This window comes from Vombatus ursinus, unplaced genomic scaffold, assembly GCF_900497805.2.
Source record: "Vombatus ursinus unplaced genomic scaffold, bare-nosed wombat genome assembly UNPS02009975.1, whole genome shotgun sequence".
Classification (NCBI taxonomy): Eukaryota; Metazoa; Chordata; class Mammalia; order Diprotodontia; family Vombatidae; genus Vombatus; species Vombatus ursinus.
This window is the reverse complement of record NW_020949753.1, coordinates 5,449,127-5,465,565: the sequence shown is the minus strand read 5'-3', so window position 1 is coordinate 5,465,565 and position 16,439 is coordinate 5,449,127. Positions and strand designations below refer to the sequence as shown.

The 16,439-nt window shown below is 38.2% G+C and overlaps 1 protein-coding gene across 12 annotated transcripts in view; it reads left to right on the top strand.

Annotated features, from left to right (window-relative positions):
- The window catches only part of PTPN13 (protein tyrosine phosphatase, non-receptor type 13), a 204,551-nt gene that overhangs the window by 162,959 nt on the left and 25,153 nt on the right, over positions 1 to 16,439 (top strand). For all 12 annotated transcript variants that reach the window (XM_027853380.1, XM_027853381.1, XM_027853376.1 and 9 more), the window contains 8 exons: positions 140 to 501; positions 2,697 to 2,880; positions 4,120 to 4,278; positions 4,965 to 5,136; positions 5,252 to 5,462; positions 7,125 to 7,195; positions 9,102 to 9,163; positions 15,349 to 15,505. In XM_027853380.1, the coding sequence (XP_027709181.1) occupies positions 140 to 501; positions 2,697 to 2,880; positions 4,120 to 4,278; positions 4,965 to 5,136; positions 5,252 to 5,462; positions 7,125 to 7,195; positions 9,102 to 9,163; positions 15,349 to 15,505 (1,378 nt within the window). The remainder of the gene's footprint in view (positions 1 to 139; positions 502 to 2,696; positions 2,881 to 4,119; positions 4,279 to 4,964; positions 5,137 to 5,251; positions 5,463 to 7,124; positions 7,196 to 9,101; positions 9,164 to 15,348; positions 15,506 to 16,439) is intronic.

Sequence of the window (16,439 nt, the reverse complement as noted above, 5' to 3'; positions counted from 1 at the left end):
AATGTCATAAGTGGCATTTTAAGGGAGTATGATTGGGCAATCAGTGCCACTGGGCAAAGTGTTGAATAAACTTCACAGCAATTTATCCAATAAATAAGTGCTAATTGTAATAGATGACAATCTTCTTTCTCTCTTGCAGACTCCACTCAATTCCCCAGTGCAGATGTTTCCAGATAGTAAGAAAGAAGCCTATCAACCATCCCATGGAGATCATGGCACCAGCTCAGATGAAAACGAAATGTCTGACAAAAGCAAAAAGCTGTTTCACTCCCTTTCTAGGAGGGATAGCTATAGTTATAGCAGTGGAAGTGGGGAAGACGACTTAGCAATCACTCCCACCCAGATAACAAACGCTCACTGGAATGCAACCTCTCATCAGACTCTGAGTAGTGTGGTATCACCAGTGAATAGTCGATATGAAACAAGTGGCCAGGAAGAAGTTGCCTCTACCATGTTTTATTATCCTCAGGAACCACCCAATAAGCCACACCATGAGGACAGGTATGGTTGATATTTTTGCAAAATGCTCAGAGTATTTTATTCTCATTACCATTAACAACCAAAGAAATACTACTTTCATGTTTCTAAGAATGAAATCTGTCTATTTGTGCTGCATGGTTGGTTCCCACCTGCCTTGCTGGTCTTACTGTTTGAACAACAAAGCAATGATCTCTCTAAGCCACCCTTATGTGAAATCCTATCCCCAACTTGGGTGAATATGTTCCTCCCAGTTCAACCCGTAAAAGCAGAATGTATTCATGCAGACACGAAATAACAAAACTTTCCTTTTTCCAGCCCTATCATGAAATACTACGTAAGAACTCTATCATGGACTCTCATTTTTTCTTCCTTTACCTCTTATCTTCTTTTTCACACTCCAGTATGAACTGAACCTTTGGCTCCTTGGGAACATCTACAATTTAATTATTATCACAAAGCAGAAACATATGCCTTGAAGAGTATGTATGTATGTGGCCAAAGCTGCAGATAATCTTTAGAGGATTTATACAAGATGGAACATTTTTAAAATGTGGATAATTAAGTCAACAAGCATTTAAATTCTTATTATATGCCAGGCACTAGCCTAAACATGGGGGATATAGTTCCTATCCCAAGGAGCTTTCAGTGTATTAGAGGAGACAACATGAAAACAACTCGGTGTAAACAAACTATGTACATGACAAATTGAGAGCAGTCTCAGAGGGAAGGCCCTAAGGTCAAAATGCTGTAGAAGACAGAAAAGAATAGGATACTTGGACATGTAGGAGGATTTCCCTTGGCAAGGAGAAAGGCCACTAGTTCATGTGAGTAGCAAGGTGGTACAGTGGAGAGAGTGCTGGCTCAAGAAGAAGGAAGATCTGAGTTGAAAATCTGGCCCTAGATTCTTAGCTGTGTAACTCTAGGCAGGACACTTAACTACTCTGTGCCTCAGTTTCCACATCTATAAATTGAGAAAATAATAGTAGCTACCTTCCAGAGTTGTTGTGAGGATAAAATGAGATAACATTTGTAAAGTGCTTTGTAAACCTTAAGGTGCTATATAAATGTCAGAGGTTCAGTGACTTGCCCAAGGTCGCATAGCCAGTAAGTGTGAGGCTAGATTTGAACTCAAGTCTTCCCAACTCCAGGACTAGACCTCTATCCACTGCGCTACCTAGCTGCCTTAAATGTGTGTTGAAACCCCTAAGTTAGGACAAGAGTTAGAGAAGACAGAGACTGTGAGTGAAGTACAGAGCTCCTTGGGGAGAGAAGTGGAGGTTGGTAGACACCAGCCACCAGACTCTTGATTGGGTGGTGAATATGGATTGAGTGAACCTCCAAGGTGCAGAGCTTCCTGCTGAGCGATGGTGATAGAGGCAGAGCCTGGAAGTGGCAGTAGAGAACTAGGAGTATTCCAACTCTGACTGTAATGTGAGAATCAGAGGATTGGAGGGAAAGGGCAACCAGTGCTGGAAAAGATTGGCTTGGGAATGGAAATAGAAAAAGGTTTAAGATGAAAACAAGTTTGTTATCTGTGGAGCAAGCATTCCCAAGAGCATAGTGGACACGGGGCAGGAGAAGGGGAATGGTTAGTCGAGGGGGAATAAGGAACAAGGAAGCGCCAGAAAACAGAATTTGGAAAGTGACAGCAGTGGGGGAAGGGTTTCAGAAGCACTGAGATTGGAAGAGCACGACCGGGTGGTATCCGTTGAGAAATAAAAATAACACAACTGTGATGGTATTTTTAGCGTGCAAACAACCTTAAATAGAAACAAAAGAGAGATAGGCATCTTCTCCATCAAATTAATACCAAATATTTCATAGAATCCCAGAGTTGGATGAGGCTTCCAAGTTTATTTCTTCCAACTGGTACCTGAAGAGGATTTCCCCCCTCCAGTATTCTTGACCAGCAGGTTCTTTACTCAGACTCTGCTTTAAGACCTCCAGTGGTCAGGAAGGAATCCAACATAAACGTTTTAATTATATTGAGTCCAAATCTATCTGCATATTTTACAAGCTGCACCTAGTTAATCCTCTGGAGGAAAACAAAACAATTCTAATCTCTCTTCTACATAACAATCCATCAAATACTTGAATTTATTGAACACCTTTCTGCTCATGGGTTCTGGGGCATGACCTCCTACTTCATTGCATTCACACCTTGGGTCTGAGGTAAGGTGTTTGAAAATATTTGTGTTTGTGTTGTCTCTGTGTAGCAATCCTCCTTCTCCTTTGCCAGTGGACATTGCACCTCTTCAGGGTTGCAGACTACAGCTGGAGAATATCTCCTCCAGTTCAGTGGATAACAGTTATATGCATCATACTTCAGAGCCCACTACCCAAGAAGACATGACATGTCTGGAGAACAGCCTGGAAAAACAGCTTGAAGACTTCGAGCCGGTAAATTCTCTGTCCTCTAAATTTAAAATCTCTTTCTTCTCAACTCTGTTTAAAAGAATTTTCATTTTTTAAATTTTTTGAGTTCCAGATTTTTTTCTCCTTCACCTCCCTTCTCCCCAAGATGGCAAGCATCTGATAGAGGCTATACATGTACAATCATATTAAACATATTTCCACATTAGTCATGTTGTAAAAGAAGAATCAGAAAACCATGAGAAAGAAAAAACAAAGAGAAAAAAAGAGAGAAACTAGTGTGCTTCAGTCTGCATTTAGATTCCATAGTTCATTCTCTGGATGTGGATAGCATTTTCCATCATGAGTAAAAGAATATGTTTTCTACAGGAAGAAAGAGTATGGTTTGTTTTTTTTAATAGCTCATTAATGCAAATAAGTAGTACTAGTATTTAATGTCTCTTGCTAGTATATTGTACCTCTAAATCTAATTACAAATTTTTTGTAAACTTTTTAATTGAACTGAATTGTATTTTTCTCTTACCCAATGATGCCATTTTTCATGTACAAAGGATACTCTTCACATTATCATCTGCTTGAGCTTATAAAACAGCTTTTAAAATATATAGTAATGTCTTCTTGGCCTGAAAAATCAGAGTCTTTTGTATAACATTTCTTCTTAATGACCTTGTTATGTGGACACTGCTGTCATGCCCCCACTTTTTAGGATTTGACTTTGAGCAGTGTGACGATAGAGCACTCTGATATTAACTTCATCCTTATTTACCATCCCCTACAGAACTGTTTCTGTAGGTTCCTTAAACTCATGCAGACTTCTGTAGAATCTTCATACAGGTACTACAGAAATTGTCCTATGGGGACCTAACTTCTTGGCAGTTATATTGTTATCTTAGAAATCTCTTTGTTAAGCACTGTTACACCCACCAATTATATTTCTATTCATGCTGACATTATAGGTGTGATGCCCATAGGAAATGCTGTTTTGGCTATTTCTAGGCAAAAAGAAAAGGTTGTGGGTTGTTTGTTTGTTGTTTGTTTGTTTGCGAGGTAATTGGGGTTAAGTGACTTGCCCAGGGTCACACAGCTAGTGTCAAGTGTCTGAGGCCGGATTTGAACTCCTGACTCTTAAGGCCAGAGCTCTATCCACTGCGCCACCTAGCTGCCCCCAAAAAGGTTGTGTTTTAACCTTGCTTCTACATGCCACTCTTTCTTTCTCTAACTATATGGCAAAACATGGCTCCTCAAATCACCATTTTCTTTCCTTAGGAAGTGGAACTCCATATTGTCCTGACAAAATCAGACAAAGGCAGCCTAGGCTTTACAGTTACCAAAGGTACTGAGAGCGTTGGCTGTTATGTCCATGATGTCATTCAAGATCCAGCCAAAAGTGATGGGAGACTCAGACCTGGGGACCGACTCATAAAGGTGAGACAGATAAGAGAAATGGGGGAAAGAGATAACATTGGTAAAAGAATAGACCAGGGCTAATGGGAGCAGAGTAGTAAGACGTATGTGCTTCTGTTTCTTCTAAAAAAAAAAAAAGCCTACGTTTAAAACTACTACCAGCCTTTTGAGCCATTTAAGAAATGACTAGGTTAACTTATTCTTTTCATTAAAGCTATAGAGTTTGACAGATTTCAAGTCTTGAATTTAGTGAGATATGTTGTATTAGATTTATGTTATCTTTGTATTTTTCATTTTCATTTCATTTACAAGTTAATGAAAATAGGATATTCAGTTAATCAAAGAGGCCACTATACATCATGCATCTGTTGTTGGCCAAGTTATGTTTTAAACAGGTTAAATGCAGTAATATAATTTCCTTGGCAACCTTGACTTGGGTCCCATAAATCATAGGTGCCAAATATGTAGCCCACAGACCACATATATGGTTGGCAACATTCCCTACTGTGTCCTGTACCAGAGTAAAATGTAATTGAGAAATATTTAACAAAATAAATAAAAATACAAGAAAACATAGATAGTTACGTTTTAAAGCTGAATTACCATGCTGCCCACAGGGATCCTTACTAACAGATTAGTGGCCTCAGTTCCTTTTGGTGTTTGACACCCCTGCCATAAATTATCATATTCCTTTTCCATCTTTTCAGGTTAATGACACAGATGTCACTAATATGACTCATACAGATGCAGTGACCTTGCTTCGAGCTGCACCAAAGACAGTCAGATTAGTTCTCGGACGGATTCTGGAGTTACCTAGGATTCCAATTTTGCCTCATCTGCTACCTGATATTACACTAATGTGCCTGAAAAAGGAATTGGGTAATGCAGAATTAAAATTTTTTATTGAAATATTTTATTGATCACAGTAAAGAAATTTCCTTTTATTACCAAGCCAAATAAAAGTTTACTGAGCGCATTTTCCTTTCCTTTGAAGGTCTGTCTTTATCTGGAGGCCATGACAGCATTTACCAGGTGATCTATATTAGTGAGATCAGTCCAAAGTCAACTGCCGCCATTGAGGGTGATCTCCAGCCATTAGACATAATCCATTATGTGAATGGAATCAGTACACAGGGCATGACTTTGAAGGAGGCTCAAAGAATACTGGAAATGTCATTTCCCTCAGTGGTGCTGAAAGCAACAAGGTATGTGCTAATTTCTTAGTATATGTTACACTCACATCCCTCAAAGGTTTTCAGACTCAGTCATAAGTTAAGACAGTAAGCATTTATTTAGCACTATAGTTAGTGCTGGGACTATAAACACAAGCAAAAGGAAAGATAGTTTCTGCCTTCAGGGAGGTTACGTTCTAAAAGAACACACGAAAGGGAACTGAAAAGCAGGTGGGGGGGTGTGAATTGGGGTGAAGGGGGATACAGGAGGAGAAAGTGAAGGCACCTGGTTAGAAGCACAGCTCAGAGCAGAATAAAAGTGGACCAGCCTGGGGCCCTGTACTAAGGCTAGATTGTTCTTTTGCTTTTGAAAGGCAATCCAGGTTAAGTGACTTGCTGGGGGTCACACAGCTAGTAAATGTCAAGTATCTGAGGCAGGTTTTGAGCTCAGGTCCTCCTTACACCAGCACCCATGCTTTATCCACTGTACCACCTAGCTCTGCCCCACGGCTAGATTGTTTAAATAACAAGGGATTCTGAGAAGGGCTTAGCTAACTGTTCATAGAATTGATTACATCCTAACAATTACAGGAGCTAAAAGAAAACAGTCAATAGCATTTTTTTTTTCTATCATTAGCTATGGAAATAGGTTGTGAAAATGAACATAAAGGTGGTCTATCCAGGTTATAAATACGGTAGATCCAGATACTACATCAAGAACAAATAAATGCCAGAGAAACTTACCATACTGTCTGTTGTATCATATTATATTATCTGTCTATTAGGGTTACACAGCTTATTTTTCAAATGTGAGATTTTATTACTTTTTTAGTCAATTTGTTAGTCAGATCTTTTGTTAATAGTATTAATTCCTTTAGCACTGTGTATACTTTCCCTTTTCCCCAATGGGGAATTACTGACCTGGTTTCTCATGTGTTCCTAAAGATTAGATGGGCAAAGAAGGATTTGCCCAATGAGGCTTTCAGTAATTGGTGAGAGGAGGACAGACAACCCAAAAAATATTTTTATGGAAATCAATATCTTTTCCAGTTCTGTGAATTGTTTTTATATCCCAGGAATCCCTACCTTTCCTTTCCATTACTTTTCCTTACCATTGTTTTGTACATCTGTACCTATCAGTGGCATGGGAATGAACACTGGTTGTTACCAGTGCTAATGCTGATTGTGTGGGCAAGTGAGAGATATCGGTAGTAGTGACTGCTACCATCTTGTTCTGTAGCTTTCCTCTTGGTATTTTATTAACATTGAAATGGTGTCCAGCAACACTGAATTCAGAACTTTGCCCAAGGCGACAGTTATTGCTAAATTCTGACTTTGTTTCTGGGACCTTCCCCTCCATTCACCACCACTCCCAGCCAGTGAAAGTTATCATTGTGACTTCTTTATACTTCAGTATTGGTAAAAGAAAACATGGTTGAATATCTTCATGTTAAAAATGTACTCAGACACCTATTATTGCTAAGTCAAAAGTTAACCAGGCTTCAAAGAACTTTTGAGCATTGGGTGTATTGCAGTATGGGGTGGGGAGGGATATAAAATCATTTATTTAAATGAAGCCCAAAGCAAAATTGTGTAATTAAAAGGTTAAGTATCACAGTGAACAGTAATATCTTGAAGTTTCTGAACAATGAATTTCCCCAATAATTTATAAATGTCTTTTTCTTGATGTCACAGAGATGGCCATCCAGTGGTTCCCAAGTCAAAGGGACATACCAATTCAAACTCAAGGTCAACTAATGCTAATGGTAAGGATACTATTTTAGGAAACAGATTGTTTATGTTATCTCTTCATTAAAAGAATGTCACTGCAATGTTTTTATCTTCAGAAATACTTGTTGAATTCCTGTATCAGACAAAACAAGTTCAAATACAGACATGACCAGGATTCAATAGAGAATATAATACTTGGGTACTTTAGACATTGAAGTGGATGACTGACTGACATGCCTTTTGAAAATAAGGAATCATACAGTCACAGAATATTTATGATGAAAGGGATCTTCGAGGTCATTATAGCATATTGATAATCTGCACTTAACAGTTTTGCAATTCACTTTCCTCACTCTGACTCCACTCCTTTGACTAGGACAGGAAGTTTACTGCCAATCACTGATGCTAAAATTCCCTCTTTCAGATTTTCATAGGGATCCTCTGACTTTAATGGTATAGAATTTGATGGAAAAAATAATATTTACTTTATGATTTTATGACTGCATTTCTCCTGTCAGCCCCTATCTTTCCAGGATTATAAAACTTAAATCCTTATAGTCTGACTTTAAATGAAATTCCTTGGATGGAAGCTCTTGACTACCTTTCTCTGAACCCTTCTCAAAGTCACTTTGTACTCCTTAACTGAATGAAAAAGCATGTCTAACTCATTTAGTGATTCAACATATTATTTATTTGAATATTTAATTAGCTTGTTACATACCATCTTTTTTTCAGAGTTTCTCAGTTGAAATGCTACAGTTAGGCATAGAAAATGGTGTTTATCTTAATTCTGTACTTAAGAATCAAGAACAGTTAAAGCTAATCAGAAGTAATGAAGAACTTTACATAAAGGCTAGAATAACAACAACGTATTTTATCTTTTAATACTATAATAAGTCAGACTTCTTCTGTGCTATGAAGGGAGGGCCAAAAAAATATTACATTGATTTTCCAGATCTTGGGGGCACTGCACCCGTAACCCCCTTGATGTGGAAGGGATAACTGTATAGCTAGTAAGTAGCTCATGCTTCTATAACTATGCCTAAGGTGGTTAGTGTTGGGCCTAAGTTTCTTTAGCTGTAAAATGAGTTTGAATAGACTAGATTCTAATTTTTAGATCGCATTCATTTCTGAATATATCCCTCCCCCTTTGCTACCCCACAGGCTTCAAACAAAGAACAGAAAAAGGGAAAAACAAAGTCATTTAGCAAAATTAACCCACACCACCACAAAGTGTGACACTCTAGGCAGTGTTCCGCATGCATAGATCCACAGCTGCAAAGAAGAGAGGGAGCTGCGTTTATCATCTCTTCTCTGGAGCCAGCCTTAGTCTTTAGAATTGCTTGGCATTCTGTTCAAGAGCTTTTGTTTCCATTTTCATGACTGTGGTTTTTGTGTATATTGTTTTCCTGGTTCTGATGACTTCATGCTGCATCAGTTTATTTACATTTTCCCGTACTCCTCTGAATCCTTTGTCTTTAAGGTCTTTCTTACATTCATGTATCATAGTTTAGTCATTTCCTAATATCATTAACATTCCATTGCATTCTAACAATGTAAAATTCTTCAGCGATGTTCACGCTGACATCAGATATGTGGTAAATATACAGCATCCCACATTGAGTCATTCATTGGGAATAGCTAAAAAGTGGCTTCTAAAAAAGAAAAAGGAGCAGTATAATGTGAGTAGCTTTTCTTGGGATGTCTGCACAATAACAGGATTGAGTAGATAACCTCTGAGGTTTCTTCCAGGTCCAACAGTCCATGACTCTGTGACTTTTTTTTCTACCATTCAATTGAATCTCAATCTTTGGTACAAGTCTTTTGATATTATACCATTATGGTACTGGAATATACCATAGCATTGGCTTATTTGGAATTCATCTGGTTGTGATGGTTTTCTACTGCATTGTCATCATCACTTTTCTTCATTCCTTGTAGGTCATCACCATGGCAGTCACTGTGGCCAACCAGCTGTAATCCCAGATAATTCTTACCCTAAGGTAAATAGAAATCCCTGTTTACTCATTCCTGTCATACTCAAGCAAAGTGAAATATTCAGATTTTGTATTTTATTCCAATAAGTTAAGAATTTGTTTGTCCTTTTTAGGCATATAATTTCATTCAGATTTTGTATTTTATTCCAATAAGTTAAGAATTTGTCCGTTTTAGGCATATAATTTCATGTTATTTAATGAATCACTAAGGGGAAATACCACATTCATAGCCTCAAAGCATTAGGCAGACACTTAACTATTATTGACTGAGCTGAATTACTTAACTGGATCATTTTGTTTCTGGGAGTACTTGGCTCACATGCAGAATTATGTGTAGTTGGCCCCAGTATGGAGCACCAGGAGAGGATGTGGTTAGCAGAATAGCTGTATCAGCTTTGTGTTTACCAGCCCTGACCTTCAAATGTCAGGCCTCGCTTCCAAAAGATCACTTGTGGCAAAAGTCTAATATACTCCCTAAAGGCTCAGGAATTTCATCACTAAGGAATGATGTTTAAAAAAAAAAAAGTTTAAGAATTGTTTTGCATGCTACCCTACTTTCTGACAGAGGGGTAATCAAATCAGAGTGCAGATTGAGACATATTTTTTTTTAGACTTGGCCAATGTGGGAATTTGTCTTGGTTGACTAAGTTTATGTGTTACAAAGGATTTTTTTTTCTTTTTCTTTTCCAGTGGGAAGGGGATGGATAGGAAGGAGAAAAAGTAGATTTTTGATAATTTTTTCAAAATTTAATTTAAAAAAATAAAATATACACATGGGGGAAAAAAGAATTGTTTTGGTGAATGAGGAAGAAATAAGGGCAGATTTTAGAAAGAATATTTTAAACTATACCTAAATACTACTTTCATTCTTTCTGCCCATTTCTGATTTTAAATCTGTATAAATAGCCCCAATAGAGCTTTACGTGATGAGAGCATGTGATGAGCATTTCTTAAACGGTAACAGCTGTATCTGTTTATAGTTTGTCCTCTGCTGTGTTGTAGAGGAAAGCATCAGTCACGTCGTATGTACTTTATTAATGTCACTTTGAAGCTCACACATTAAATGTTTTTGACATATATAACGTGCAGGGAATTGCCCTGCCTTGTAGCCATCCGCAGATGTTACTATCTGAACAGGGCAATCTGGGGTCTAGCCCCAAACCCCCATGAACAATATAGCTTTTACATATGCTTGTATTTGGAGAGCATGCTCTATCTCATTTGTTCCTCATGACAATGTAGTATGAGTATAATTAGAACTATTTTTCAGATCAGGAAATTGAAACTCAGGTAGTCTAAGAGAATAGTGTAGGTCTTTGGATTCCCGTCTTAGTCCCCTTTCTGCTACACTCCACTGCCTTGTGACCCTTAGCATTTCACTTAACTGCCCACTCCTGTTTCTTTATAAAGTGACCTAGAAGATCCTTTCCTGCTTTAAAAAAAAAATAAAGGATGCAATTTCCACGTGAGGCAGATATGAACTTGGTGATGAAAATGTGCAATGTTATCTCAGGTGGGTCACTCACTCTCTAGACCAAGTTGTACTCGGGCAGTTAATGAAGCCTAGAGATAATAATCCAGGAGCACCTGAGGCTCCCACTCAGAAACGGTTTCTTATTTCACATCTTGAGAAATGGTGAGAACATTCACTTTCTTCTGTCTATTCAGCAGTTCTTGACTTTCACAGAGTTCAGGCAAATAAACTTTCATGAGTTCAGGGTTTATTCCTGCTGAGCAGACTGTATTTCTTTGTAAATGTCAGCACCCTGCTGTGAGGGAGAAAGGGGGAATTTCTCTTCAGTTAACGTAATTCTCGTGAGACTTTTTTTCCCCCGTTCAAAGCTGCTCATAGTTTTTAATGTAATCAAAGTCTTCCCAGAGGAGCCCCCAAATTTATTTTGTCTTTGAATGCCAATGATTACACTGTGACTTCCTCATGAGAAGTGGAATCTTATAACTGAATAAAACTTTTTGGCATAACTGGTTTATGATACCTACCAAATTTATTTTCATCTTAATGAAAACAATGACATCCTTAGAACATTCACAACTTAACAGCAGTGGTTTAACTTTGGATTTTTTGACAAAATCATTTTTCTTTCAACCACCTATCCTATCCTTTGAAGTTATTGCAGCAATTTATAATTAAACTGAAAAATTAAGCAATATTCAAGATTTTATTTAAAAAATTTTATAAAGCCATTGATTGATCCCTACATTTAAATCAAGATTGTATTCAACTTGAAAAAAGCCATCCCTGGAAAACTGAGAATTGGGGTTGACTGAGCAAAGTGTCAGTGAGTTACAACTGTGTCTAGGTGGCAGTTTCAAAATACTTTTAAAAATTTCAGGGGCAGCTAGGTGGTGCAGAGATAGAGCGCCAGCCCTGGAGTCAGGAGGACCTGAGTTCAAATCTGGCCTCAGACACTTGACACTTACTAGCCTTGTGACCCTGGGCAAGTCACTTAACCCCATTGCCTAGCAAAAACAAACAAAAATTCATCATTATCTTTTGTTCTTACTTTACCTTCCTTTCCAAGTATATATCCCTACCTTGTCCCCTCCACAGAAGGCTATCCCTTGTAACAAAGAATAAAAGTAGTTCAGCAAAACTAAGCCGCCTATAAGGTGAGTCTGACAGTATATTCAGTTTTCCACACCCAGAGTCCCCACCTCTGCAAAGAAGCAAGGGAGGACATTTTTCATGACAAGCTTAAACCTAATTCTGGTTCAGGTTTGTTGTACTGCTGTTGCCATGTTTGTTCTGTATTTGCATGGTTCTGCTTTCTTCACTCTTCAACATTTCATATAAAATGTGGATTCTTTCCTTGATCTCCCCTTCCTTCGTTTGCTCTCTCTACATCTTTGAAATTTTTAGTAGTTCAGGGTGTAGGTTGCAGCCATGAAGCAGCAAATGAGTGCCCTAAAATGGCAGGAGAGGTCTGTCCTAGTCAGCACTCTTCATTAATAATGAAAACTAGTAAATGAGTTTGTTTCTTCATTGGGAATTGATGAAGACATCTAGATAACAATTCCTACTTTTTATAGCGATTTTGTAATGTTCTGTTACAGCACTGTTTATGATTTGGCTGATAAGCTAGCTTTCCTAGACTTTTAGTTCAGGACAAGAAGCAGGCACAGGGGAGAGAGGTAGCAAAGAAGAGGGTGTGTGCAAGGAGGTATTAGCAGGGAATTGACCTTGGGGTATTAGGAGAAAATGTGTACATGTGCTAGTAAAAAAGAAAATGGAAATATGGGTGAGTTTTTGAATATGGAATCATAGTAGAAATGATGGTACTATAGAGAACTAGATAGATATATAGAAAAGTAGGTAGGTAGATAGGTAGGTAGGAACATGTAGGCAGGACAGTGAATAGAATCAGGAAGACTCATCTTCCTGAGTTCAAATCTGGCCTCAAACACTTACTAGCTGTGTGACTCTGGGCAAGTCACTTAACACTGTTTGCCTCAGTTTCCTCGTCTGTAAAATGAGCTGGAGAAGGAATTGGCAAACTACTCCAGTATCTTTGCCAAGAAAATCCCAAATGGGGTCACAAAGCGTCAGGCACGACTGAAATATGATTGTATTACAACAAAGGTATAGGTAGATTTCTATGTGTATGGCATGCATTTAATTCATATATGCACCTGTAATAGAGGTTTCTTAAATTTGCATAAAACAAGCTGACCGTCTGTGTGTCTGTGTTTCTATGGCTGTGTGTGTGTGTGTAATATATGTATTTCGTAGTGTCTAGATTGACCAACCGAGGACAGTAGGGTTTCACAGTCCAATATAGTTAAAATGTATCAATGAAATTACTGCAAAAAAAAATTTAATGGTCTGGGAAATGTTACGTGAGATGTACCTGTAGATTGTAAAGTAGATATGAAGTAGTAACTGAGCTTTCCTATTATTTCTTTTATGTCATTAACACCTGTCAGAGGTCAAAGGGTATAATGGATGGTGGACCAGTCTTGTAGTTGTTGAGATCAGGTTCAAGTCATTCCGTAGATACAGATGTAAACTATAAACAGGTATTAATCAAGCTCCACAGAGAGAGTTTGCACACCAGAGCTTCCTCCCTAGTAAAATCACAGGGACAGAATCAGAGGATATCACTGAGTCTATAGAAGTGTCTATTTGGGGCAGCTAGGTAGCACAGTGGATAGAGCCTGGCTTCAGGAGGACCTGGGTTCAAATCCGGCCTCAGACACATAACACTTACTAGCTTTGTGACCCTGGGCAAGTCACTTAACCCCATTGCCTAAACAGGAAAAAAAAAAGTGTCTATTTGCCAAAAGAGCCATCCATTGATATAGCAGACTGGGGACATACCTCATTCTTGGGGAAGCAGTCACCAAAAATAACTATTATCTCCACTGTACCTCTCTAAGACCTGGGCTATTTCAGAAGATAAAACAATAATTTTATTCATACCATGGTACACAAGTATTTATCTTGCACACCTAATGGACTCTTAAGAGATATATCATAGAGATACCCTTCTGCTGTGATTTTCGTTGAAAATCTTCTAGTTTTTTGGATCAGTTTCTTAGTAATAGCTATTCTGTCATCTAATTGAGTTTCAGATTGGGAAACAATTATACTCTATCTTTGTCATCATTTGTAAATACATAGTGTTGATTGAAAAAATGCTATATTGAGAGTCAGAGGATTCAAATTCCAGTTCTCCTACATACTACTTAGGTGACACTGGACAAGTTATTTACCTGTCTTGGACTCATTTTCTTTCTCTGTAAAAAGAGGGTGGACCAGTTTACCTCTGATGTCCCTTCCTGCTCTACATTTGTCATCCTACAATTTTGTCTTCAGGAAAATCCCATCTTGCTGTAAATTAGATAACAATTTTCATTTGCTGCCTTCTTCTGATCCTTTTCTGGATTCTAAACCCAGAAGAATAAAATCAGGTAATAAAAATGGCCAGTTGAGGGTTAGCGTCCTCATTAGTCTGTCTGCCTTCAGCCTGACCACGTTACAGTCCAGACTGCCCACCATTGCTTGGGGAAGCTTCACGTTGTACTTCGGTGGTCTTGTTTTTCTACAGAAAAACTTTAAGTCTTTCACCATTACCCATCAATAAAAGTGTGTATTCTCATTCCTAATATCCAGACCCTTCCTTCCCACTCTGGCCAGGCCTCATCTTTTCAGCCTATTCCACAGAGCTGCCCTTTACACACCCTTGTTCCAACCATTCTCATGCCACCCTGTCCAGTCATTATGCCTAGAATTCGTGGAATGCCTGGAACCCACTACCCCAATCCCCATACGTCAAAGTTGACACTTTTCTTTAGAGCCCAATCCAGCCAACCTCTCCAGGGAAATTTTCCTTGTTTTTCTCTTCCTTCCCTCTCCCCAACCAATTTGAAACAGTTTTTCCCTCAGATTTTTCCCAGCCCCTCTTTGACATGGCTGTCCCTTTTTCTCGTCTTCATGTGTGTGTGCTCACTTCACTCTGCCTTGGTTCTCTGAACTTAGAGACAGAGCATCTGGGAGGCAGGTCTGAGGGATTCTTCAGTAGTTCTCCCAGGCTAGCAAAGGGAGGGGATGGTTGTATTGAATTTAAATGGAATTTGTTGTTTGTTTGTTTTTTTTTGACACCTGCTCTCTACTCTTACTAGCACCAGTCTGAGTTGTCCACTATGTTCACTCCTCTTATTGGATGTGACCTCTCAATCTTTATCAGGAATATTCAGAGTTTGGTGTTATACCCCTTGCCTGCTTTTTCACTCTCGCTAATCCTGGAGGACTCTTACTGTTTTGTTTGCATTTGTCCGTCCCTGGCACCTAGCCCAGTGATGGCATTTAGTAGCTTTTTGGTTTGCCTTTAATATATTACTCTATCTTCAAGAGACAGGATGCAACTTTGTCCCAGAGGAAATTTGATCTCACATGGCTTCTGTGGATTAGAATGTCCAAATTTTTAAAAAGTACTTGAAAATCTCAGTATCTCTAGTGACTCATTTCCATGTTATTAATGATAGAGGGAATGTTTCAAACTTGTATATATTACCATGTAGAAGTTTAATCCTGGACCCCTAGGTAAGTAGAGATGTTTATGTTTCTTTTGCCCTGGTCCCCTAAATTAGACCGATTCATTCAAAAGGATAATGTTCTTTAGAAATCTGTAAAATAGGAAATTAATTTGCTTGTTTTTGCTTTGACATTTTAGACAAACGGGGAAGGAGTAACAGAAGATTCTGTTCTAGAAGCAACAAATTGTGTTTCTCAGAACAAGAATTCAGTGAACTTGATCATGCCCAGAGAGACTCCTGTAAGTTGCTTTATCAATCAATCATCCAGCTGTTCCAAGTACAATCATACCTCAGGTAAGAAGAATCAATGACTTGTCTTCAAAATATTTGGCTGAAATCAGTGTCTGTCTTAGGAATGAGTCTTGGAAGGAAAAAAGAAAACCACGTAAAGCACAAGGATTTTTCTGGACTCTGTTTAGTCCAGTATGATCCAAGCATCTGACCCTACATTTGACATTAGTGTATCAAAGGAAATGGTTGTAAAAATAAGTATTTATTTGGGTGTAGGTTATGTTTCTTTTGTTCTGGGAAACAGTGTTTCTCCAATGGATCATAAATACTGTAACCAAGAGAACTCACTATGTGCCATCGGGCTGCTGTCTGATAGCATTCATCTTTGTCATGTGAAAATCTTTTAAAATTTTGTTTCTGTGTTGAATTAATAATTCACTTGTTATAGCTGAGGGGAAAAATCAATGCTGCTTCATTAACACCCCATCAAAAATTGATAAGCTCCTTTTGTTTGTTTTGTGATGGCAATTGGGAGAGGGTAGAATAATTGAATCATGTATCCCTAAGCACCAAACATAGTAGCTGGCACATAGTAGGCATTATTTTTAAATTTTAATTCAATTATTAATATTAAATATACAGGAGTTAATATTAATAAGTATTGTTCTGTCTTCAAAAGAAAGGTTACAACTTTCAGAAATTAAAAATAACATATGAATTTAAATGCAGCACTCCATTCCCCTAACTGAGCACTTAAACTGGAACGTCAGGTTCCCAGAGGGTGACGGACTACTGCTACTCAGGGTTCTGGGTATAACTTTGATGAGCCAGGTTTCTAGTAGTCATTCCCAAGCCCCCACTAGTGTGTTCTCCATTATCAATCATTAAGCTTTCTTTTTTAAATAACTTTTTTTCCATAATTACATGTTAAAACATTTTTTAACCTTTTTCTTTAAGTTTTGAGTTCCAAATTCTATTCCTCCCTCCTTTCCTTTCT